The sequence below is a fragment of the Corvus hawaiiensis genome, chromosome 7 (assembly GCF_020740725.1).
Source record: "Corvus hawaiiensis isolate bCorHaw1 chromosome 7, bCorHaw1.pri.cur, whole genome shotgun sequence".
Taxonomy (NCBI): domain Eukaryota; kingdom Metazoa; phylum Chordata; class Aves; order Passeriformes; family Corvidae; genus Corvus; species Corvus hawaiiensis.
Window position 1 is genome coordinate 31,352,931 of NC_063219.1, and position 24,934 is coordinate 31,377,864.

Here is a 24,934-nt window from a genome sequence, read left to right on the forward strand (position 1 = left end):
TTATGTTTATTCAAGATGTACATTAAGATACATACCTTGTATCAATTACACTTGCATTTGCAGCATGTGCATACTGAAATTTTTCTGATCCATATCAGTGATATAATGGAAATATTTATGTGGAACTCATGCAGGATATCATAATTTGTACTAAATATTTTTATTATGGAAACAATATTATCAATAAAGTACAGTAATATATTGTTGGTCTAACATTCTATAATTTCAAAAACTATTTTCACCTTTGAATTTTCTTCATACTACTAAAAGATGTGGAGAAGAGTTAAAACATTACATATATAGGATGAGGGTAGTGATAGAAGTGCCCAAATCAAGATGACTGGGACCCTGGGTAGCCTTCACGTACATTACAGCCTGGAGAGTTTAGAGGAGAGTGAGATGTCTTGAAAAAACCAGTGTGCAATGGAGAGATCTTCCATAAGCACCAAAGTCTCCAGCAAAGTGCTCTTCCTGAGCCACGTCTCCCTTCCTCAGCCTGCAAAGAGGGATAACAGTATTTTCTCACAGCACAGTGCTGCTCTCAGGAGAACTTGTGCTACTTTGGTCAAAATAAGCTGTAGTGCTTCCCCCCTCACTAGGCACAACCATTCATGCAGCCAGGGTCTCCCTGTACCCCCTCTTGTCAGGATGTGAGTCCAATTTCCTGCAGGTCAATCTGGCCAGGACACTCTCCTGCTCTTCAGCATCTTCACTAGGCAGCATGTCTCATATTCTTCAACTTTAAGAAGGCAAACTCTACTCAACTTCCTACCTACAAGTCACTTCAGTCTCTGAAGCCACCCTGACTCCAGCTGCAGTCTCTAGAAAACAGGGAATTTCATATTTTCTATTCTGTAAGTCTATTTGTTTTAATCCTACTGTTACACTGGATAAACTCCTTTTTGATGGAAAAAAGCTAAGCAAGGTATATTACCTTATAAACTGGCTTCTTGGTGGTTTTTGTAATGTTGTGTGTTCTTATTGGATCTTTCAACAGCCTGTGTTGCTCTAGCAAATAAAACACCTTGAAAAAAATGTATGCCATATTAATGGGAAATATTTCAGTTCTTTTCCCCTTTTTCACAACATTATTTATCAGTATCTTCATTTAGAGTTCCTAAATGAACATCCTTCAACTTCTTAGAAGTAGTTAGATTTAAAAGATAATAAAACCACCAACAACAACCATTGTGCTACTGAGAACTAGAATGAAAACACCTAAAGCAGTGGCTCTGCTTTGCATCTATCCTGCAACACCCGCAGCATTTCAGTAACCTCAGGAAGAGAGAGTAAACCAGCCAATATTCCTGCTGACTGCATATCCTGTGCAGGATCTGGCTGTGCCAGTGCTCGAAAGCAGGGAGGTTCAGGACAAAGTAGATTCATGGAGTGACATCCTGGAGCTGTGGACCCACCATCCACATCATACATATTTTAGCTGATAATTTTTAGGGTGCCTCTAGCCCACTCCCAGGGACTGACCACCCTTCACACCTTCCAGTTTAGCTGCTATTGAAAAAGAACACCGTGTATGCCTGCCTTAAGACTGCCTTGTAACACAAGCCAAAGCAGGAAGGCCAGGAGTTTCTCTTCAAAAGCACATTCCTGATCCATGGTTCAGGCTCCTGGATCCTATCATAGTTTCACTACCAGTAATAATAATACAAAGATCATGAGTTAGGCTGTCAAACTGCTCCTACTTCCCTCTACAGAGTAATTCCTTCAGAACTGAAGGTATTTGCTTTCCAGAGGCATCCGGCAGCCAAAGTGATGCCAGGTTGTGCTGTTGGTCTTCAAAGGCTGATCCTCACTGAAGACCCTAGCATCTGATCTGTCTGTATGTGATGTCCTTGGTGTGATGGATGCCGCAGAAAACAGTGCTTGCTTAGGATCCCTAAGAAAATACAGAAGAGGAATTAATGTCAAGGAACTGTCAGTAAAATGCTTGAGTAGCTGCTTCAGCACGGCAGAGTGCAGGAGGAAAAGTAGATGAGTTCAGACTGGTCATAGACATATTTCTATCATCTAAATATCTGAGTGAAATAATCACTAAAGAGCAGGAAAATCCGCATTTTGTTAATTTTCCAGAGAAAGAGTGGAAAAGAGATATGGGTGACTTTTGGGGTGGGGAAAATCATTCAATTTCACTCAGTCTGAAATTGGTAGCAGTGGTTTCCATCCATTTCAGCAACAGCATATCTCAGTCCACAAATAAAAACAAGAAAACCAAAATTAATCCACTTTTTTGAAAGAATCTGTACAAAACAGTATGAATGTAAATGTTTTGAAAGTGGCTTCAAAAGCGGCTCAAAGTGAACCATGAGAAAACTTCAAAGGAAGAAAGCCAGACGATTTGGGACAGAATTGAAGAGAAAAACACAACAAGCCAACTCAACAACATTGTAAATGGTAGAGATGGATAGACCTTTAATCTTGATGCAGCTTTGGTCAAGGAACCTGTTACACACAGTCTGTGAGAAGTTAGAACTCAGGCCAGTGTATCTGGACTATGCAAAGACTCCAGTAAAAGTCAAGCATCACTTAGAAAATGCAATTATCCTGTGTGGCTACTGAAACAAGCATTAGCTGAAAGGCTGGAGAACAGGGCTGAGGAGAAGAGGTTGTGGCAAAGCAGACAAGGCCACCTGTGCCCAAAGAAGGTATGGCTGTGTCCCTCAGGATGCAGTGCTGGATTTGATTGCACTGCTCATGCCATCGGATCATCAAAGGTTACCACTCCACCACTGGGACAAGCTGTAGCTAGAGAATGGAAAATGCCAAAGGCCACCATGGTATTTTTCCTGAGTTTGTAGCAGGGATCACAAGCCATAGCATCACATCCAAGATCTCAAACATCAACCCAGTGAAACTGAGACAGTGCAAGGTAATGAGAACTTTCCCCAGAGAGTGATGGGCACCCTCGGTGCCACCAGGTGATGTTTGAATTTAGTCGACACTCCCAGGACTGGAGCCAGTGTCCTTGTGAATGCAGGGTGGAGGCAGTGGCTGGATTGGATCCACACTGCAGGGTGCACATCTTTCTCAGGCAGCTGTTGCTGATGGCACAGTGAAACCAAGGTCATGCTTATAAGACTCAGAAGAGATGACATTCCTGGGGTTTAATTAACTGCCAGGAAAACTTGGGGTTAGTTCAATATAAGCACACAACATAAAAACAAATCCATACTCATAGATTTGTGCTCACTAGTAGAAGCTAAGTCCTGATCCTACCAGGTAGATATTTTCCTTAGACCTGTCATTTAATACGTCAAAGTATGAAACAGATTCTCCTAACAACAAAAACCCTCATGGATCTCATCTGAAGCCCAACATCACTACTGATATAAACAGATTAAAAAAGAGCAATGCAGATGCAACAGATATTAGTCCAGTCATGTATTGTGTGGGCAATCAAGAGGGCCAAGGGGATATATCCTGATTGAACAAGTAAACCTAACACCTTTTGTTGTAGGCAGTCATTTTAAACTCGGTGCCCCTGCTAGCATCTCTGGGGCCTAGAAAGCACGGAGGAGGTCCAGTGAAGCTCAGGAGCATTGGCCCTTGCATTAGCACTGTCTGGGGCATGGTTACATGGTTCCCTTCTCTCTCTCCTTTCACATTCCCTGTCCCATGAAGGTGATCTTCACCTCAGGGAATAATAGCAGGTTTGACTCACCTGGGCCTGGCACATGTTCATCATGAAGTTATTCTGTGCAGGGGTATTTAGTGCCTATCTTGGGAGCTTCAAATCTATTGCTTGATTGCTGAGCCTTGCCTCCCACAGTGGAAACCCAGGCTGCTTGAAAATTTCGTTTAAACATATGCTATATTGTTTCAGGTGTCCAAAGTTTTATTTTACTTCTCTAGTAAATATCTTCCAGCTCCTAAACGAGAACTTTGGGAAAACTGCTCCCACAATGCAACTTAAAAATCACCCTGTAGAGACCCTACGTTCCTCAGCTTAAATCCAGCCTTCAGTGTGTCTTGAGTTATGAGGCTGTCCAGACCACTAATAGAGGAGCAGGGGAATTTACACCGAAAGGAATAAACAAGCCAACAATAAAAATAACCATTTATCTCTTCTTCCTCCCCAGTGTCTTACTCAAAAGGTCACTGTGTTCTTTCATGGAAGCAAAGCTCGGTAATATGAGTTTAGGCACTTTAGGCTAAACCCCAGAGTTCTTACTCACTTTTCTCTAAGTAACTTTGGTGGATTTTTAATTTGAATTTTTTCCTTAGATAAGGTCTAAGAAATAACCAGGTTCTCCAGAACAGAGCTGGCAGTCAGAGAAAAGCCTGTCTCAGTGGGACACATGCTAAGGGGCTCCCCAGTTGACCTCGGGTGACTCATGGCGTAGTGTTAAGAAACAAGATCCCAGCCTCACTTCTGTTCTTCAGATGAGGTTTGCTTACAATAGCTTCAGCTCAGTGGACTACAAATGCAGGTTGCAGGAGGATACATCTAGCTCTGTGCAATCTTACGCAGGGGCTGAACAGACAGGCAGGTTCCCCTTGCACAGAAAGCAGCCGGCAGTGCCCAGTGGCCAGTTTAGGAAAGCAAACCCCTGCCCATGTCATCATGGCAGCTTGTTTTGCCAAGCAGAAGGTCTAACACCATCTAAAATTATGTACAACCATTTAGGAAGAGCAGGACATGCATTGCTCCCCAAAAGTTTCCTCTTGCACAGCTTCCTGTAGACATCCAACTGCCTTGTAGAGATGCCATTGCATGGGACAGCTACTGCCTTTGCTCTCATTTCAGTGAGATCTGGCCCCAAATGTATCCATAAGATTATTCTGCAGACAGGACAAAGCATTTTATAGGGTTCAGTCTGGCTCAGAAGTTGTTTGGGATTGCCTGGAATTTTGGAAAATGCAGATCCTGCAGCTCAGGGTCCCTGGCTACAGTGACACTGTGCAGGCTTCCTGCTGCCTTCCCAGGTTCTGCTGCTAAAAAAAATAATACTCCATGCTTCCCTTGCACTTCCAAATCACACAGCATGTTTTGTCAATGTCCACCATTGTTTAAAGCCCCTCTGGGCTCCTGCTGGGGACATTATTTCTCTCCAAGTTTCATAGGCAGCAGGGGTTCCTTCCTGGTTTTAAAGAGGGCTCCCATGGATCATGAATAATCTGTGATGTTGCTAACACAAGCCTTATCCAGTTGTCTTGTAACACACACAAGAGTTCACATCTGAAAATCCAACTGGCAGTCTGAGAAATCCATGGGCATTTTGAAATTCTCTGAATCTGAGAGAGTTGGCAGATCACCCCAAGAAATCACCATGCACAAAGCAGTTCCAGTATGAGCAGTTCCACTATGTTTATTGGAAAATAACATCTTTCTGAAAGTTTGCTGGACATTTGGTCATTCTTAGTCCTCAAAGGCCATATTTGGTCTAGGACATGCAGGCATTTCCCCATGGAAGACATGCTGAGCTGATTTGCATCTGGGCAGCCTGAAGCAAGTCAGAGCAGACCAAGCAACCCTCTGCAGAGTCATGTGTGTGTCACCATGGCATAAGAGACACACTTTATGTTTATCAGCTGTGTCTGTACCACATCTCACATCTCGCCTTTTTCCTTTTTAAAAGAAGAAGGGAAAAGAGATACCATAATTTAACACCCTAACAGAATAATTTATATAAATAGTTTCCAAAACAAGTGGGGACACATTATCAGCAAGATGGATACAAAGAAAGGGCCTTCAATTCCGATGGAGCAAAACATTCACTGTAATGAATACACACACAGGCATACATTGGTACACCACATATCCACCTCAAACTGATTAATGAACCAAAAAATTCATTGTAAAATGGGGTAAACAAAAAGCTGGAGATTCACTGAATTAGAGTACAGTGTATGCATTAAAAATTAGTCAATATATTTATCAGTAACTATAAAATATTATCTTATTTTTTGGCTGCAAAAAGCCTTAATAACAACATCTCTTTCTCTGCCACACTCAAATACATCGATCTGAATGATTGGGGTAGATCATAGGGCAAGAGTTGGAGGATTTTACTCCTCCTTTTGCCACTGATTGATTGCGTTAACCACCAAGGCAAGTCAGAATTCTGCTACATTTCACAGTTTCCCTTTTGTAAGTGGGATAATATTTCTTACAAGTTTTTGCAGAGCAGTTCGAGATCTTGGGGAGAAAGCAGATATTTAAATGCTCTATGTTATTATTTTAGGCCCTGATTCAGGAAAACATATAAGTATATGTTCAAATCCTGCTGCTTTAATGGGTCGCAAGCACCTATTTTAGGCTAAGCTCACACTGATGTGGTCTTTCTGAAAAAGCTGCCCTAAAACTTCTAATTATCCCAATTAAAAATATAGCTCATTGAAGCTTATTTAAAAGATAATTTCTAAAATAGAGGGGGGAAGCAGTGAATTAATGGCAGCTCAGCATATTGAGGCATTACCTTTCGTGCTTTATTCAGATGAAAGACTCATGCAGGAGTACCCATGCCTTTTTGATTAGATGCATGCAGCAGGCTTTAGGTCCCCTTCAAAGATCCTCGGGCCGTATGGAGCCAGGAGCAGCTCCGCACTGACATCGGGGGGAAAAAAAAAATCAAACTCTTTTTCTCAGAGCCTGACTTCTTCCCCCAGCTCCCCCCTCTCATATTTGTATATATTTCGAGAGGAGAGTCAGGCTTAGTTTGTTCATAAACTGCAGTTCCTGGGCGGACCCCACGCACAGCTGGGCTTTAGCGGCTGGATCCGCCTTCCCGGCAAGCCTGAGCCGGGAGCCTCGCAAAGAGGGGCTCCGGGCTTGACAGCAGAAACGCAGGAGACTGGCTCCACCGAGGGAGGATGACTTGGTCAACGCCGTGAAGCCGGGCTTCTGGTTGCCAGTGGGATCCAGAAATGGGGTACTGGAGGAGACCGGGTCTGCTTTCCTTACTGCTGCTCTCCTTGTGTGAGTAGAAAAACATTTCTGGTTAGGCAATGTTAAGCAACATACTCAGAGAGGTGGTTTATTTTTCCTTCCTCCAGCAAAACAGCTAATCTTTGATTTCTCCCCTGACAGCAATTAGCCAGAGGATTGGAAATAGCAGAGGGTTTAGTAGAATACTCTGCTACGACTGCATGAGCTGCGTATTTCTTATGGCGAAGGGCGAGCGATTGCTTGGTGGAAAGTGCTGCGTGCTCACTTGGAGCTGCTCACAGATGTCAGTGTTTACAGTGCAAAAATATATATAGGTCAGCATTACTTGTTGGAAATTTTTATTTTATTGAGGGAGATTAAAAGCAACTGAAGTGCACCGCTGAACGATCTGGCTTCGACAGTGTCCAGATGTGGTGAAGTTTGCAGCTTAGAACTTTTATCAGCCCTGGTTTATGCGCAGAATTAATCGAACTATTAAAGAAGGAAAGAAGTGGGGAGAGGGGGAGGAGAAGTGTCTTTGCAACAACATCTGGTTATTCAGCAAACCTTTCCAGCACTTACGTAAAGATTTCTTTGTAATAAGTGCCCTGTTTCAGTTTTGATAGCACTTCTTCAATACTGTAGATAAAACCCTCCAGCAGCACTTGAAAATGTGCCCATCCATGGTTTAACTTTTTCTTGTTTATATCTTGATGATTGTTTCATAACAGGGAATGGATTTGTATATAAGTGAGTGTTATATACACATCTCCTAAGTATGTGTGTGTGTCTTTCTGTATATGCAGAGCCTATGTATGTGTATACATGCATATATCCCTACAAAGCACGTATTTATATATTTGCGTGGACACTGCTTTTTAAAGTGAACTCTTACAAACACAGACCTCTTGCCCTTGCTGTAGAAATTTCAGTGCAACTAAAATCACTCTTTGCTCAAAGTGATGAAGGAGGATTATAACTCCAGTATTTTTGCATCCAAATGAAACAACTGGGGGCAAGGATCTGTATCTGCATTCACTTTACATGGGTCCCCCTATCTACAAGACTAGGGAATAAAAGAATGATCGGTCAGTAATCTGTGTGTAGGCAAACAAAACCATGGGTGCAACTGTTGGAACAGAGATGAACCAGATGGGGAGATTTAAGACATAGAATATTACTGATTTTTCAAAAAGTTAGGGAAATCTACAGTATTCATTTTTTTAGATAATACCCTAAAGTGTGGTTTGAAATGTAGGATGTTATACTGATAACATCCTGCTAACTTAATCACATTTGGAGCAGGAATTACTACAAGTTATTATTTAAAGCACAGTCTTGGGTTGTTTTCAGTAAAGAAAGAAGACCACTAATTATCCTTCAGAAATACCTAATTTTGGAGTTATTTAACTTACGGTTTCCTTTTTCTGAAAGGCAAGGTTTTAATCTGAAAGAAACCAAACCAAAACATATCATGATTACTAAGTTCATCTGAAAGGTTATGTGAGTGATATGATGACAAAATTTGCCTCAGCACAGGGTAAAAAAAATAAGCCAGGGCTTGCTCTCTGTGATTCAGCTCATCAGTGATAGATGTTTCCTGGGACTACATCCACTTCCTTTGCATTTGGTGTTAAGATCGACCCTACAGTCATTCTGAGAAAGTAAAGGTACCCAAGGAGCCCACTTTCCACTGACATTAAAAGAGAAAGGAAGAGCTAGTTCCCCAAATTCCCCAAATTGACAGAATATGCACATTCAGCTGTTCTTCAAGCAACAAATTGTACCACTCATCCAGCCTCTCTTTAAAGAGTGACAGCACTGGCTTGGTGACAGCAGCAAAATTGCTCCTCTTAGCACAGAGATTTAAGACTTGCCACAGAGAACATGGCCCAGACTGTGGCTCTGTTACCTCAGAATAACTCCAGCTGAGCGTTTGTAGGGACCTTGCTGCTGTCCCTAGGAGTTTACCCCAGGGCAGCAGAGACCCCAGTCTGTGCTCCATGCTGCCTGTGTCTTTAATCCCCAACATGACTGAATGGCCATCACACAGCACATCCAACCATTTCAGTTCATATGCAGTGGAAAAATGGGCTCTGACAGACCACTGAAATTCAGCTACTGGATTTTCCTAATTCTCCATGGCCAGCCCTACCAAGGCTTCAAAATATCTTCCCTTAAACTTCTCCTCAGTGGCAGTGCCTGCTGGAGGGCAGCATTTTTACATGGCTTTCTCAGCAGAAGGTGCAGACAGGAGCTGTAGTTTCACCACTGCTAACACAAACTCTCACACAGGTGAGCAGAGAATCCTTCCAGGACAGAGAGCTGGGGCAGCCCTGGATTTTAACTAGACTGGGACAAGAAAATACAAGGATCATTCAGAATTGGAAAACTGTCTTACAGGATGGGGAAATGAAGGCTTTCAGTGCCTTTAGTTTGACCAGGAGAGAGCTGAGAAGTGAGCTGGCCATCTACAGCTGGGTCCTGGGAAGATGTTTTCTGGCAGAGGGCTTCCTCTTCTATGGAACAGAGATAAAACAAGATGTACACACTGGAAGCCAAAATGAGGCACTTTTGTGTTAGAGCACCACACAGTAAAGTTGTTCCAGCAGGTAATTACTCAGGCTTGGGATGTGGTGGATATTTGTTGCTCAAAGCCTTCAAGATTGCAAGACTACCTGCTTGGACCTCTATAACCTAAACAGAAACAGACTTGATATCAGGATTACTGTATTGTGCACATGGAAACACTTTGGCCTTAAAATTAAGAATTAGGAGTTTTCCTGCCATTTTCTACTAATATTGGGAAATTATCCCTTGTGCTCCATCTGTCAGGAACAGGGCTCACATCTGGACAAACAGGCATGGGGCTGAGCACTGTCTCATCTCACAGAGAGGACCTCAAGAATGTGAGTGTCACTGGTGTGACAACAGCTCTCAGGGCTGTGAACAGCCCCAGGAGCCAAGCAGAGTCTTTGTGCATCCAGCCTCCAAAAGAGGACATGAAGCTCCAGATCTGCCAAGGCACATAGCACTTACCAAGGGAGAGCAAGATATACCCCTTGGGCTCTGATGAGGCTCCAAAGAAAGAGAAAGAAGATTTTTGAAATGAGGTGAGGTTGCAGGTCTGCTACCCTAAGTCCAGACCTCCCACTTCCTGGGGTTTGAGTGTGCTTCCCCAAAACTTGGTCTTCTGTTAAAAATGCTGGTCTGCTAAAATATCCTGATATTTTTACCAAGTCTCCTGGGCTCCTTTTGCCATGGTTGATGGCTCTACAGAGAGTGCTTTTGAGGGGTTATCTCCTGGTAGACAGTGGCTTTCTGAAGTCACATTCTCTTTCCTGCTTGCAAAAACTGTTCCCCCAGTGAGCCTCTTCAGCTAAATATATAGAGCGTATAGAATTCATAAATCAGGACAGGGAGCTCCAGGGCTGTCAGAAAAGCATCTCTGGCTTTTGATCTGCTCAAGAAATCTCTGACCTATCCCAGGCTCCTCAGGCAGATTGTTCAAGAAGTTGGCCTCTTATTTCTGAGGTCACCGGAGCTAAAATCAGGGGCTGTAGTGCCACCAAAATGCTTGCCCACTCCTCAGGCAGGGGAGATATTGGGATTGCACCCCAATACCAGTGGACACACAATTCAGGAAAACAGGTCAAGCCTGAGCTGGTGAGAGGATGAGAGAAGGAAAAAGACAAAGGAAGAGTGATGCTCCATTTTACAGGCATTTGTAGAAAAGAGCTTTTCTGGTCCAAGGATGAGCCAGAGCAGCCAACAAACCTCTCCTCTCAGGCTATGCAGCATGTGGAGGTGGGCACTGCCCACCCCAGAACACAGGTCTGTGGGGCTGGTTATAGCAATCCATCTCAAGTAGCACCATGTTTTGCTCTAGTATTGATTTAAGACACCAAAACACCAAGGAAGAAATTACCACCCTCAAAAAACTCCAACAGGCTACAAGAGCCCTACATCAGCTCAGTGTAGGTAGCTGCATTGGCAGAAGGCACAGCATCCCACTGCATGAGGGAGAAACTTGTGCATCCTACCATGAGGCTCAATAAGAACAAAGCTGCAACAATTTCTCCAGTTAGGAAATAAAAAGGGAAAACACGAGAAAAACCCTGACAATGCAGAGCTGGAGTCCTCTGCAATGTTGCAAGTGCCATGAGACTCAGCAAGAAAAGTGATGGCTTATTTTCCATTCACCTTTACCCATCTCCAAATCTAATGCTATGGTTTCAGTCCTTGGTGTAAATTAGATAACCTGAAGGTTAAGAAGAGTGGCAGTGTACAGCTATGTCAGAAGAATGAAAACTGGTATTTCCTCTCCCCTTGCACCTCCAGCTTTGCTCAAACTTGAGACAGTCTAGTCATCAGTAAAGCTTCACTCTATATTTTAATTGAGGGCTTTGTTGAAAGAGGTACTTTTTTTAGATATTCCATACAACTTGAAATTAAGACACATAATTTTCTAACAAAAAAACCCAAACAACAAACACAAAACTGATGTTTACTGGTATTTTACTGGTTTTATCACTATTTAATGATGGTCAGAAAGACATTTTTGTGTACTAGTAGTAAATAAGTTCAGCCAGCTGCAATCATGATACTTGTTACTCCCATTAGAGACAGAGTTCTGGGCAGATGTATCCCACGCATTCACTGAATATGCAGAAAGCAAACACTGGCATTAAAAACAGGTGACTGGGGGCTTTTATTCTGAGAAAGAATTCTGCTCTACTGCCTGTACTCCACAGCTTTATATTGCTCCACGATTTGCTCTGTTGAGTTTATTTCCTCAGGACATTGTTTTCCTCTCCCCTTAGTGATAACTCTTTGCAATAACATTTGCTTTCAGCCAGGCTCCACAGTGTTGCAACTTGCCATAAACTAATGAACTCTCCCATAGATTGTCGTGTTTTCAAGGAAGCGCAACATCTGATCCTTTTATTAAAAAAAAACAGTCCCACCAAGGAGACAAAATCAGCAGCTCCCACACACTCTGCTCTTTTCACATCCCCAGTTTAGTGCTGTGTGCCAAGTGAAAGCCTCACACTGGAAGGGGCCTCTGTGCAGAAGGGAGATAACACCACTGATGGCTGCCTGCCCTATCAAACCTTCATTATGTCTGTGCTGGATCCCAACTGTGGGATAACATTTCCTTAGGGATCTTCAGGGGGAAGTGAAGGAGTGGCTGAAAGCTGTCTTGGCCCTGTTTGCATGCACATCCCTGAATTCAGAGTCAACTGTTGTGATCCTGCCTCTGGAAAGGATCTGTAGCATCCATCAGGGTCATATTTCTTCTTCTTCAGTTGGTTCATCTTTTTGTTACAGCCCATGTAGGGTTGAAACTCTGCTGCCAGCTTCTGGTAACTGTCAAAATTTTAGGAGAAGTAGGAGAGCCTGCTTATCATGCAATCCCCTCTGCAGCCTGTGCTCCTACCAATTAAGTGGCTCCAGAACTTAACCTTTCATGGAGCTGTTCCACGGCAGTGTTTTCCTTCCCATTGATAAGCCAGGAACAAATGACAGCTGATTTATACTACAGCAAATGTGTTGTGGCATGTGGGTCATTAATGTGTCCAGCTGTGACTGCAGTCTGCCAGGCTGTGCTGGACAGAGGGCTATGGCCCATGTGGACTCTAGCAGCCCAAGGACATGCCTACATCCAGCTGCTACCCTGGACTGCACAGGGTCATTTGGATTCAAGATTAATTTGGTTTTTAAAGGACATTTTCACTATTTGTGCTGAGTGATTTGAGGCAATCAGCCTGAGCATGCTGTAGATGGGGGGCTGATGTGCAGTTCCAGCTGTAGTGGGGGGCTGAGGTGTGGTTCCACCAGTGGCAGCTGCAGAGTATCACTTTGCAGGGTCTTGTGCTCCATTTCCACCCATTCCACTCTCAAAGTGGGCCACAACTCTCAAAGTAGTTGAAGCAGCATCATATTGGACACATACTGCCTGCAGGAAGATCTCTCAGCTTCCCACACTGTGGGTGGAGATGTTCCCTTTAGCTCCAAGTCAGTTACTCTCCGCTGGACCTAAAACTCCAGTCTTTCTGGATAAGTAGGTGTCCAAACAAAGCTGTCCCCAGCAGCTTCTACCACAGCTCCAGACTCAGTTCTGATGAGGCCTGAAGGTTTCTGAAGGAAATTCCAGACTGCCTTCACTCAGCCTGCAAAGAGCTGTTGTCCTGCCCCTGCAGCACATGATGGCAGGTCCTCTGGCCATGCCTTGGAGCTGGAGAGTTCAGCCCTGCAGGGCCATCACACACCCTCTAATGCATGCCCTGCAGGCAAAGCAGCACAGATGTGTTTGTGCCAGCAGTGGGAACCAGCACAGCCATGGCAGCCAGCAAACAGGGCTGGTTTATCACCTTGCTCTGGGGTCCAGGCAGGGCAGAGCGCTGAAGCAATCACCTGAGGTGACACCCACTGATGTCTGATACTGCCCCAATATCCAAATCTCTCCTAACCTCCTCAGTTCCTCCAACACCCCTGTGACAATGTTCCCTCTGGGAAAAACCCACTTACATCTTTGCACCTGGAAGGCGCAGAGACATCTGCTGAAGTTCCTGGCCACTAAGAAGGGCCTTTTCCTTAGATCAACAGTGCAAAAACTTGGGATTTTGATACTGATCCCTTCTCACTTCAGGCATCCCAAACCAGAGTGCTTAGCTGTATCTTACATAGCCATAGTTCACCAAGTACTCCACCAGAAAGATGCTGTTGCCAATGGGGATTCATACCGTGCCCAGCAGTGAAAATCCAGAGAAAAATTTCTTTGTTTTTCCTGCAAAATCAGTAACTCAGGCCCCTTCCTGGCAACAGTTTTTGTGAGTGCCGTGATTACAAGTGCTTCTGGTGCATTTACAATGAACACTGGTACAGATATTTCTTTTAAAAGATCCTTTGCTGTTTCCAGGTGGAGCATTTAATAAACTGTCGTCCATGCAGAATGAACATCTGTGTCCTCCTCAAGTGTTTGACTGAGCAAGTTGCCAGTCAGTGCAGCTGGAACACGATGAGGAACATCTGTTTGATGTTGCTTGATAAAACTTCCTTCCTTGGACATTCTAAGCACCAGCATCCAGCATGGAAGAAACTGAATTAGCCACTGTCTTGCTGTGTAAAGCATTTTTTCCATGCTAGGTCTATACCAAAATTAGCCCCAACCAACCAACCCATGATAGCAAAGAAGACCCTTCTTCTTACAATGGGAAGTGACACACAGAGCCATAAGCTCCAGCAATTGAATGAATCATCCTTCTTCAAATAGACCCAGGGTACAAGCATCCACAGAAATAAGACCAAAGGATCCCCTGGGATCTCAATTCCTGCCATGTCTTTAGTATGTCAAGAGGCACTCAGTGAAAGAAAATGCAGACATTCCCACCAGAGGCAGAAGCCATTAGCTTGGGAGTGAGACCTCAGCAAACATTTACTGTGGTTTTGTATATGTGCCCTGTGCTCACCTGTTTGTAGAACAGCATCATCACATCTGAGCCTTCCTTTCACCCTTGCCAGGGCTATCAGCTTGGCAACAGGCTGTGGCTTGGGAGGCAGCTCTTGTGCAGAAGTGCTGCTTAGCATTTCCAGACCATGGCATGTCTCAGGAGGTGTCCAGAGGCGGGATGCTGAGGTGAAAAGACAAGCAGCTACTGCAAAATGATGAGATCTTGGAGCAGGAGATGGTGAACAGAGAACATTCCCAGCTTTGCCATTTCTTCCATGTTGGAAGAGCAGCTTTGCTCCCTGAACCCCATCTCCTCCAGCTGCCGAGTCTCCCTGGAGCTGTGCTGCAGCTCTGCCCCGGGGCTGGGACTTGTGGGAACCTTCTCCTTCTCCTGCAAGGGGGATCTCTTGAGAGGCACTGCAAAGACACACAAGCTCCCATTACTTCCACTTGCAGAGAAAATGCACTTCAGGCTCTGTCAACAGGACTCTTGGTTCTGTTCCTGAAAAAAATTCCTTTCCAAAACCCTGCTCCCGTGCCCTCCTCCCATAGCTCTCTTCTGCTTTAAAAAATGGAAAATCAATTTGAATTCAACCCTATTGGGCAGTGCTTTTTGGTAGGTTACAACACAAGCTCCTTAACAGATATTTTTTAAGAGATGAAGAAGGGCATGAAAGAGAAGAACACACCATCTATTTATGCGCTAAACATGGGACACTTCAGGAGAAGGGGCAAAGTTCTTAGCATCTGTAACCCAGGCTAGCCTCAAGTTCCCTCTAACAGCACAACTTACTTACTGTTAGATCTGGCCTAAACGAGGGCAAAATCTAATTCTACATAATAATTTTAGCAGAGAAGCTCTGGCATTGTTGAAAGCACATGGATGGAGAATTCACAGAACATCTCTGCCCCAGCTGCTTATCGCACAGTCCTTGCAAGCCCTTTTTCTCTTTGGGAATCAAAGTAATACAAATGCAAAAAAATACACACTGGTCAATCGTGAGAAGTCCAGCCAGAGACAAAGAGCAGCAGCTCCAGTCTAGTGTCTCTTTGTGGGCTCATCAAAGACCTTCTAGCAGATGGAAAACCGAATGTGTGCCAGGAATTTCAAACACTCCTCAGGAAGTTCATCTAAATCATCAGTAACCCATTTGCACTTAAAACAGAGCAAACCCTGTTGCCCAAATGTGACCCAGATAATGTTTCTGACGTGTTTACCTACTTGGATGGTATCCTTAAATTTCCATTCCGTCTATTCACGGACATCCAGGGTTCATGCAGAGCCTGAAAAATATACAGAAAATTGAATTCCAGAGCATAATATGATGAATAGTAAAAAAACCCTGACTGCTGCACAGTAGTTTTACTTGAACGGCAGTAGTTTAGACAGAGCAATGTCTGCTACCGACTTGCAGCTCACGTGCTTTTGCTGCTTGGTTCATTGCTGTTGCTGCCTTTCCTGTGTAAAAGGGGGAGACTCATGGCTGCTGCATCTGAGAATGAGCTGCAGAAGCTGCAGTTAATTGGGATACAGGAGAGACTGTTGATGCCTCTGCAGAAACAAGAGCAACAAAAATTATAGCAACAGCATTGTGGAGTCGGTTGAATCTTGCCTTCTGCCATTCAGCTCCCAGTCCTAAAAGTACTCTAAAATCCTCAGCAATTTCTGCAGCAACTTGCAATAAGATGAGCTCAAACCACCCATGCATGGCCAGGCAGTGACTCCTGCTCCCAGGCAGTGTGGGAGGTGGGAGAAGGGATTTGTTTTTAAGACAAGAATTTCGTTGAAACCAGATCACTGCAAAGTGCTCTTCAAAGGGCTGAAATCTCAGAAAACATGGCATGCAAATCCCCAGTCATCAGAAGGCAACTTCCACTGGGGATGTGCCAGCTTAGCCCTCTGCAAACCCCACTGGCAACCCACGGGCCCCAGAACGTGATGCGCCGATAATGCATTGCCTCACCCTGCAAGGCCCCAGATAAGCAGAGGTGCTGGCAGAGCTGCTAAAATTACTTATGAACTGCTAAAACTCAGCATTTCCCCACCTCCTTAGACCTTGAATAAGTTGCTTTGCTTTCCATCTCACCAAGAGGAGTGGCACGTTCTCCTCGCGTGCTGTCTGGGCTGGTGGGAGTTGCTGTGGCGGTGGGGCCATGATGCTGGTGCAGGTCACCACACTGTATCCATGGTTTTCTCTTGGGCTGACCCCTGGCTGTGGGGTTTTTTTCCCTCCCAGACACTTCAGGCTGTGCTGCTGGCTTAGCTTGCTCTCTCAGGGCTTTTCCAATACAACACAGGGTAGAAAGGACAGCACAATATAGGAACAAGAAAGAAATGGGGACATAGGTGCAATAAAAGGGACTTGTTTCCAGACAAGGTTGCACCCTCAGACACAGGATGGCTGCAGAAGTTGATTTGTGTCATAGCTCCTCACATCTGACATTCATAGCCCCCTACTTATCCAGTGGCTGACAAATGCCTAAAGGGATAAGTACGGGTATTACCAGGCAAACTCACACCTGCTTTTGTCTGCCAGGGAAGCTTTTGCCTGGCCTGGTAATGGCTCTGGAGGTACTGGCTGTAATTACACAGTGACCCACAACATCCAGCAGGCATGGAGTGAAAAAACCTCACTGTTAAGCTGCTGTCCTGGGCAATGTGAGGGATTCCTGTGCTAACCCTCTGTTCTAATTCTCAGCCCTCCCTCAAGCCATCTTTTTAAAGAAGGATACAGAGCATCCCTGCTCATCTCACAAAGGAATAAACCAGAAGAGGGGACAACCCCCTAACTTGTGAGTTTTCTCCTTGTTTTAGGACAGCTTTCCTCATCTAGCAAGTCAGGACAAGGCTAGGAGCAGTGGTGACACCCACATAGAGCTGTGAACTTGCCCACCAGCATTGCCTTCAGGGCTGTCCCATCCTGCCCCTTCACCACCATCATCTGTCCCTGGATCACGGCTTGGTGCCACCCTTTTGTTCAAATTGCAGCCCAGCAATTGACAAATGATGTTACATGATCCATGAGCCCAGCCAGGTCTAACACAGCATTTCAGCTTAATTGCACTTAGCTTCTTACCCAGGTGAAGCTGGTGCTTGGCTGCCTCAGGGACTTAGTGAAAAATAATGCAAATAACATGCAACTAGGTAACCCCCAACCACCAACTTCACTGATATTTCAATGAAGTGTGTCAGTGAAATGGATCCAGAAATACACACAACATTTTCAGGCATTGCTGAAAGTTTCAGAGACACTGAGAAAAACAAATGAAATAGTGCGAGGCCACTGCTCTTTTATCCATTCCACATTCCCCCATCCTCAGCTCAATGTCTCTGAATGCAAACTGGTATTACTGGGAAGGATGTTGTCCATGACACCAGAAAGAAAGTGTTCCTGAAAGAGCTTGAGTTCAGAGTCTAATGGGGGTGTATTTTTTTGCCTCACCTGATACCTACAGTTCTTCCAAAGCTCAGCAAGGGCAGAACATCTTCCTTGTCATGTTGGGCTGGGTCCTGCTGGGCTTCAGGACCTCAGGACTGCAGGGCTGGCTTGCCTGATTTTTCAAACTTCAATGCCAAACTTTCTTTGGCGAGTAATTTTCACATTTGAAGGAATTCCCCAGCTAAAAGACAAAAAATAGGCAAGTGTTATACATTTCAAGGAACAGCAGAAATCAACAAACTTGCTTAAAAATATTTGAGTAAAATAAACTTCATCTTAATAATTTTTCCTCATAACACACTGTCACGTCCTATGTGCAATTTTTCCATAACTCCTTTCTAACGGGTTCCATGAGAGCTTGAATGCAAATTAACCACGAGGAGATGGGAGAGATCCTCCAGGAATTGCTCTGCATGTGGAAATGAATTTCAGCTCAGCCACTTCAGAGCAATTTTTTTGTTTACTTTCCACTGACATGAAATCAGCCACGATTGCATCGCATGCGGGATTGGTTAGCCAGTTACATAATGCTTAATAAATCCAAGAGAAATAATATAAAACACATCACCCAGCCTGGGAAGAGGAACAGTATCTCAGTCAGTGTCACCAACCCACCCGGGCCAGGCATCAGTGAAGCATCTGATCCAATGCTGGGGAGATGAAGGGTTGTGCTGTTGCATGATAAATGTGATTAGGAAAAATGCTTGTGGCATGTGTGGAGGCCTTGAAGACAGACAGATTGCGTGTGATGGTAAGGGTCTATCAAGAAGCAGAGCTCACACCCTCTCGGGGAGGGCAGCTCACCCCGTCCCTCGGGGCAGAGCAGGCACGTGTTCGCACGCCCGGCTCCAGCTGGAGCTGCTGCTGTGTAAGGTATTACCTCACCCTAATAATGTTCCTCGGAGTACTTCGTAAAATCATAACGGCCCTGTAAACAGAAAGAGCAAGATTAGGTGATTAATTATTTACCACAGATTATTTCTGCAGTGGCGTGTGGAGGAGAGGGAACGTTTTGCTGGTGGCCCCAAGGGGGTGAGAAGGAAGGGAGGTGACCCAGAACGGGGCTGCCAGGCTAAACACAAAACGGTGGTGCTGATTTAAACCCCCAAAAAGGGGGGGGGGCGTGTAGGAGGACTGAAGATACCTCTGGCCCTGCAGTGCCAGAACCCTGGCTCTCCCAGGAAAGCTGCCGGGCCCATGGGTGTATTGCTCCAGGCACTCACCACTGCTCTGCCTGCAGCAGCTCTTGGCCTCCTTTCCCACATTTCCCTGCCTGCTCTGCTCCCCTGCTTTGCTCCTAGTCCCAGAGACCTGCTGATGTCTTCACCCACGCCGTGGCTAACTTCCAACAGAGGAAAAGCTAGGGATGAAGGGGTTAATTACTACAGGCACAGCACAAGCCAAGCCTGTAAGTGACTCCCTATTGCTATTTCGAAAAGAGGCTGCCTAGAAAGGGAAAGGAAAAAAAAAAAGAGAGGTTTACTTTACAATCATCATTATTTCATCTGCAGAGTTTATACAATGGAAAATAAAAGCCAGGGTACGCGAAGTCAAATAATTTCTGTTTCATTAATGGTATGGAAATCGTTTTGTTTTTATAGGGGAAAAACAAATGTGAACTTGATGTGTGTGTGTGTGTGAGAGAGAGAGAGAGAGAGCGAGCATACAACTCCCTTCATTGCAAAGGGCAGAGCAGTGAAATCCAGAAATAAAAAATGACTCAGAGGCCGTAGGATCTATGAGTCAGTTTAGCTGTTGTTGTTTTTAAACACAAGTGAGAGCACAATATGGCAAATAATTGCCCCTGCAACCCCCCTGCCACAGGCGTCCCCGCTGGCCCAGCCGTCCCGTGGCACAGGCTGCTCCCTGCCAGCCCCTGTGCCGGACACCAGCACCCAGACCCCCAGGGGCCCAAAGGGATGGAGTGGGGTGGTCCCAGCAGAAGCAGCTTTGGGGGTCAGAAAGTGAAATCTGTGAAGGAAACTTGAGATCCTGCCATAGTGGATGGGGGAGACAAGTGGCTGTGAGGGCAGACAGAGGAGCGCAGGCCCAGGTGCACTCCCCTGTCCTCACCCAGACATCAACTGACCAAAATCAAAGAGAAACTGCTCTGGCCAAATTCTCCCTGTCCAATGCCAGGCATCTCCTCACTGGCCCCTGGCATTCCAGCTTGCCTGGACTCTGCTGGCTTTGTTGGGGCACAACCCTGGGGTACCTCAGTATGAAACATCCCCACACCCCAAAAGCGGAGTCTTTGCACTGATGCACAGAAAACTTGTGAAGGCACCCGAGAATACTGGAGATTACCAAAGCAGAAGGACAGACAGTAATCTGCAGAGCTTGCCCCTCCCGTGGGTGAAGTTAGATCATGATGTAATTTAAGCATCTGAAAGAGACCGGAGAAGCCTGCTGGTATGATCCATACCCAATTTATTTTGTTATGGGACTAAGCAGTATTTGCTAAACACTGAATTTAAAGGGATATTTTCACAAAGGAAAAAGTAGTAGAATAAATCAGTTACCAGCCTGTTTGAAGAAGGTCCAAGCAAACCAGAAATGTATACTGCATGTCTTCCTGGCACTGGAAGCACTGGTGTCTAACACAATCAAAATCAGTCCTTTTTTATGCACTAGGAAACATTTCTGGCTCATTCCTTGCTCCATACTGTACTCTGCCAAATGCACTATTTATTATGCAGGACTATGTGGGACCACATACCTGAGGGTGGAGCCTGGGTCCCCTGATCCGAATGCAGCCTGGGCACTGATGGATTTCCTGGGGGAGCCAGTGGCTTTTGCCTTGCAGAGGCAAAAACTGGGATAATAAGTTTTTTCAGCTTCATTTGGTCTGCTCTACCTCTCCTATGAAGATACAGTGTAAAACACATGGATGGAGGAGAGCAGCCTGACACTAAAAACCTCTTTGGTTCAGCAGCTGAAAGCATCACCAGACCCCATCACTGGAGAACAGGAGTCTGCTGGAGGAAACTGAGCTGCGTCCAAAATAGAAGTACAACATTTTGAGGTCTGGTTCTGGGGAGATCCTGTAGCACAGCAGGATGCTGCAACGACACCAGGCATTTTTGGCAGGGCAGACCTACCTCCAGCTGACTGCAAGAAATCCAGGATCCCTGTTACACAGGTAGTGCTGAACAACTGTGTGGGAACTTCTGACCCTACACAGAATCTCCTGGAAATCAGGGCATAGGAATTACCCTGATGCCCATCTGTGGCACTGGTTGTTGCATCATGGAGAAGGCAGCTCGGGAGTAACCTGGTGATGGGGATCACCTGGTGCTCTCACATGGGTCAGCGAGAGAGCAGAACCCATCAACTCTGCTGTTGGATTAATCTTAAAAACAAAGTACTGCATATAAAAGGGAAGGAATTTGTTTGTTCTCATAATAATTTTATGAGAGGCTCTGTTATTGCGGAGTTGTGTCATTAACCATGGATAAAAGCCCAAAGCAAAACCTAATCCTAAACTTGGCGGCAGGCGCAGGACTCACCGCGGAGCCCAGGCTCACCCAGGTGGGAAAGCAGGTCCCAGTGCAGGTTGTGTTTCCATCAGGGCACATATCTGGAGGTTTCCAGGAATAACAGGGCTGCAGGGTTGAGTTAGAGCTGCTCCCCAGTCCCGTGTTTAAGTGCTGTTTAGGGAAAGCATATTTAGGGAAAGCTGCTGATTAGGAAAAGCAAAGAGCATCTCAACTAATCTCCCTGGCCTTAGTGTCTGCCAGTGCAAAGCCTAGGGACTACAGGTTGATTGACCTGCATGGAAAAGATGATGCAGGAAGCTCCCAGAGCCACTACAGTAACAGCAAGCTGGGCAGCCCTCTGTGACAGCTGAAATAGCCTCAGCCCCATCCCAGGGTGCTTGGAGATACGCGGAAAGGAGGGGATAGACCTCACCGTAGAGCATTTGTGACCTAAAAATTATCAATTTTTCTTTGTCCTTGAGAAATACCAGCAATGTAAGGACAGTTATCACTGCAAGACAAAGCATGATCTGAAGGTCCTATAATGGAGGTCCTATGCAGCAGAGGCCTTGGTGCACTTCCACCTTGGGAAGGGCAGAGCTGGGAACAGGGATAAGAGCCCCAGCATCTCACTCCAAACATGTTCCCTTAAGCCCATCTGGTGTTTAGCTGTCCCAAAGCAGCATGTCAGGGAGAATACTTGAGAACTCTGCCCCTCAGTGAAAATGCATTGCCTGCCATCGCTTGGGCTACAAGGTGCTTTCTCCTTGCCTGTAACAAATGTGCTGTGCCTGCACCCCCAGGCACCCCCAGCTTGCTCCTTAGTGGTTCCCCCTCCTTGGGGACCACAGCGTGGAGAAAGCTGGAGCCAGAGTTAGGTGCTGGATGACCCACCTGCTCTCTGGGGCTGCAGTGATAGAGAGGGGCTCACAAAATCCCCCTCCGTGTTCCTCCAGCCGCAGTCCCTGCTGGCAGAAAGCTCATCTGCTGGGGAGGCTGCTTCTGCGGCTGCAGCGATGGGACTGGGGTGAAATTCTCTTGCAGAGCTGTTTTCAATGACTCCAGTATGGGGAAGAGGGTGAGTTATTGACTACAGCAGTGGTGTTTCCATGGGTCTTGCAGGTGGCCAAGCTGAGGTTGTGGATGCCCTGTGGACAATGAGAGGCTGGGGGGCTGCTCTGGCACGCGTTAAAAAATATCCCGGTGTCCTTGGGTGGTGGTATCACCCCTGCTGCTATTGCAGGAGAGACACAGGCACTTCTGGCATCATTTTCCCTTTATTCCCTGACTTGAAAATCATCTCATATTCTCTCAGTAACCTCTCTGGGGTCCCAGTTATAGATACCAGAAGATTTGATCCCACTCTCATGCACAGGAGAACAAGCCTTCCTATTGATGGGAAGCCAAGCTTGCTGTGAGCCCACCTATCGGTGGCTTCAAACCATCCCTCCAACTGTCGTTCCACAATAACTTTGACTAACTGTACTATTTATTGGCTCACATCACATCCTTATGGCTTCAATTTATTTTTGGAAAACTCAACCCACATTTAATTAGTTTACAGTTTGTTCCAAGTTTTGCTTATCCAGCTTTTTTTTTTTTAGCTTTTTTTTTTTTTAAGTTTGTATTTTGATGTTTAGCATTTGCCTTGGCAACATCTGGAACCCGTTTATGGAAGTGTATTGTTACTTTTACTGCTTGTGCAGCTTTATTAAATCATCCGACTATTAATATTGAAAGTGTTCATCTGGGTCTAATCAGGGCCAAGATGAGTGATGTGGCAGTTAAATTGTACCTACGAGCTGATGGGTCAAGGACACACAGTCCTGAAGAAACTTGCAGTGGGCTTTGTGCTCTTCTTTTTAGCTCCCTAGGACAAGAAGGAGTTGAAGAGGGGGGAGAAAAAAGAGATATTCCTGCTCTGACCTTTCTTGCAGAGCAGATAACAGAATCACAGCCTGAGTTAGTTTAGAACAATTTGTCTCCAAAGAATTTTGTCCGGTTACCGCTATATTTCTGGATCTTGTTTCCATATTTAACTCCTTCATCTGTCCTGGCTTCCTCCCTGCACAGCGCAGCCAAGTCAAGATCCCCACCACACACACCAGTGCAATACTGGCAAGTCTGATGTTCTGCTCTGAGATCTCAAGCAAACCCTTGACACAAATAAGTAAATAACATACCTGGTGGGTACCAGCAGCATCCACAACCTGGATTTGTCCTTTTGCTGCTCCTCTGCAGGGCCTCCAGGTATCCCTGGAGTGATGGTGCTGAGCCAATCCCACATGAGCCTGTGTGAGTACAGCATGAACCGCGGCATGGATGGGTTGAGTTGAAGAGGTGAAAGAGGAACTATGGCAGTGACACCACCAGAGCACAGGCCTGGGTGTGGTAGGGCTTGGCTTTGGGGCAAGAAACCAGTTTACCTTCAGTTCTCTGTTCCCACGAAATAACGCAAATGGAGTTTGTAGGGTGTGGTGGCTGTTGCTGTAGGTTGAAGGCTGCACACAAAAAATGCTGGGCTACATTTCTGTTCCACACCCAAACCTCTCATCCTCCAGTGGAGTTTTGCCTGAGATTCTGCAAGCCCTGCCCCAGCCGAGCAAGGCAGGGAGGTGAGGGTAGCTCATACTCGCTGCAGGTGCTTCAAATCCCAGCTGAGGCCATGGTTTCAGTAGCTACACCTTGGATGGACGTGGGTCATTGGATCTGTTGAGATCACCCACAAAATCTCAGGGTAGCCCAGCAGGGCCAGAGCAGCCCGATGGATGGGGAGGATGCTGAGCAAGAGGTTGTGGGCAACATCTTCACCTACCCTGCTCCCAGCTACCCCAAAACCTGACACAACACAATCCCTGCTGAAATGCATTTTAAGCCTGACATGGGTCATTTAAACCAAAATTTCCTCCTTCCAGCCTTCAGATGCAACAGGCTTTTCCTCTGCACCCAGGTCTCCCCCCCTACATACAAGGCCATGGGAGCTTGTAAATGGTTTATTTCTGTGTGGGAGCCTTCCAGCAGCTCTTTACGACTGTCGCAGGGAGGGGGGTCTGGGCCAGTGAGGGAAGCAGAGCCCGCACGTGGGATGCTGTCAGAGCAGGCTGCATGCCCTGGATTTGGGGAGCAGAGAAATTAAAAACCCCTTTTTGCTGTTGGGACAGTACATGCATTTAAAAGGGTCCATGGGCTTGGCTGTGGAACACGGGCGGGTCACAGAGGTGACCACAAAGAACGTAACAGTTCCTGCATGTTGCTGACAGACCTGGGGTGCCCATGGGTGTGCTGGATCAGCAGGGCCTTGTTTGCAGGGGCTGAGGCTTCCCAAGCCACAGTCAGGGATTTTGCAATTTTTTTTTCTTCAGACTAACAGCTGGTGATGGAAAACTCTGTGAGGGCTGTGGCAGCACAGTGAGCCATGACTGCCATGGGGGCTGGGTGGTTCGGGCACATGGCAGCCAGAGAATCACAGACAGCTCAAAATTTAAAAAAATTAGCTACTGTAGTTTGAGTTCATACCTGAACACTTTAGAGTACACATATTTACATAAAAAAAGTATAAATATATATTTCAACATAAGCCACTCAGTGACTTTTTTTTTTTAAGCCATTTAGCAGCCTTAAGACAGGAAGTTTAAATTTAGCTGGGATTTATCCCTTAACCAAGCATGGTTCATGCACC

At 45.6% G+C, this 24,934-nt stretch overlaps 2 protein-coding genes across 20 annotated transcripts in view; one reads left to right on the forward strand and one right to left on the reverse strand.

Annotated features, from left to right (window-relative positions):
- On the reverse strand, positions 1-24,099 carry LOC125328332. 18 transcript variants are annotated; one of them, XM_048308795.1, is made up of 6 exons: positions 23,439-24,097; positions 18,657-18,704; positions 16,424-17,957; positions 15,559-15,620; positions 14,356-14,753; positions 1-1,894 (listed from the first exon to the last, which is right to left on the reverse strand). In XM_048308795.1, the coding sequence occupies exons 3-6, from the start codon at positions 16,490-16,492 to the stop codon at positions 1,794-1,796; spliced, it is 630 nt and encodes a 209-aa protein (XP_048164752.1). In that variant the 5' UTR covers positions 16,493-17,957; positions 18,657-18,704; positions 23,439-24,097; the 3' UTR covers positions 1-1,793. The 18 variants fall into 18 exon arrangements, 2 of the variants coding, with proteins under 2 accessions (XP_048164752.1, XP_048164751.1); XM_048308794.1 differs by having other exon boundaries at positions 16,424-18,704; XR_007204658.1 differs by adding an exon at positions 6,435-6,929 and having other exon boundaries at positions 15,559-24,094.
- The window catches only part of LOC125328330 (TGF-beta receptor type-2-like), a 30,757-nt gene continuing 12,675 nt past the window's right edge, over positions 6,853-24,934 (forward strand). For both annotated transcript variants that reach the window (XM_048308792.1, XM_048308793.1), the window contains exon 1: positions 6,853-6,934. In XM_048308792.1, the coding sequence (XP_048164749.1) occupies positions 6,883-6,934 (52 nt within the window). In that variant the 5' untranslated portion in view covers positions 6,853-6,882. The remainder of the gene's footprint in view (positions 6,935-24,934) is intronic.

Bases quoted from the DNA above. Each gene is read 5' to 3' on its own strand.
- LOC125328332 (XM_048308795.1), bottom strand. From the start codon at position 16,492: ATGGCCCCACCGCCACAGCAACTCCCACCAGCCCAGACAGCACGCGAG. The intron at 14,754-15,558 runs GTAGGTAAACAC...GTGTCTTTGCAG, and splicing joins AATTTAAGGATACCATCCAA to TGCCTCTCAAGAGATCCCCC. The intron at 1,895-14,355 runs GTGAGCACAGGG...GTATTTTCTTAG, and splicing joins TGATGCTGTTCTACAAACAG to GGATCCTAAGCAAGCACTGT.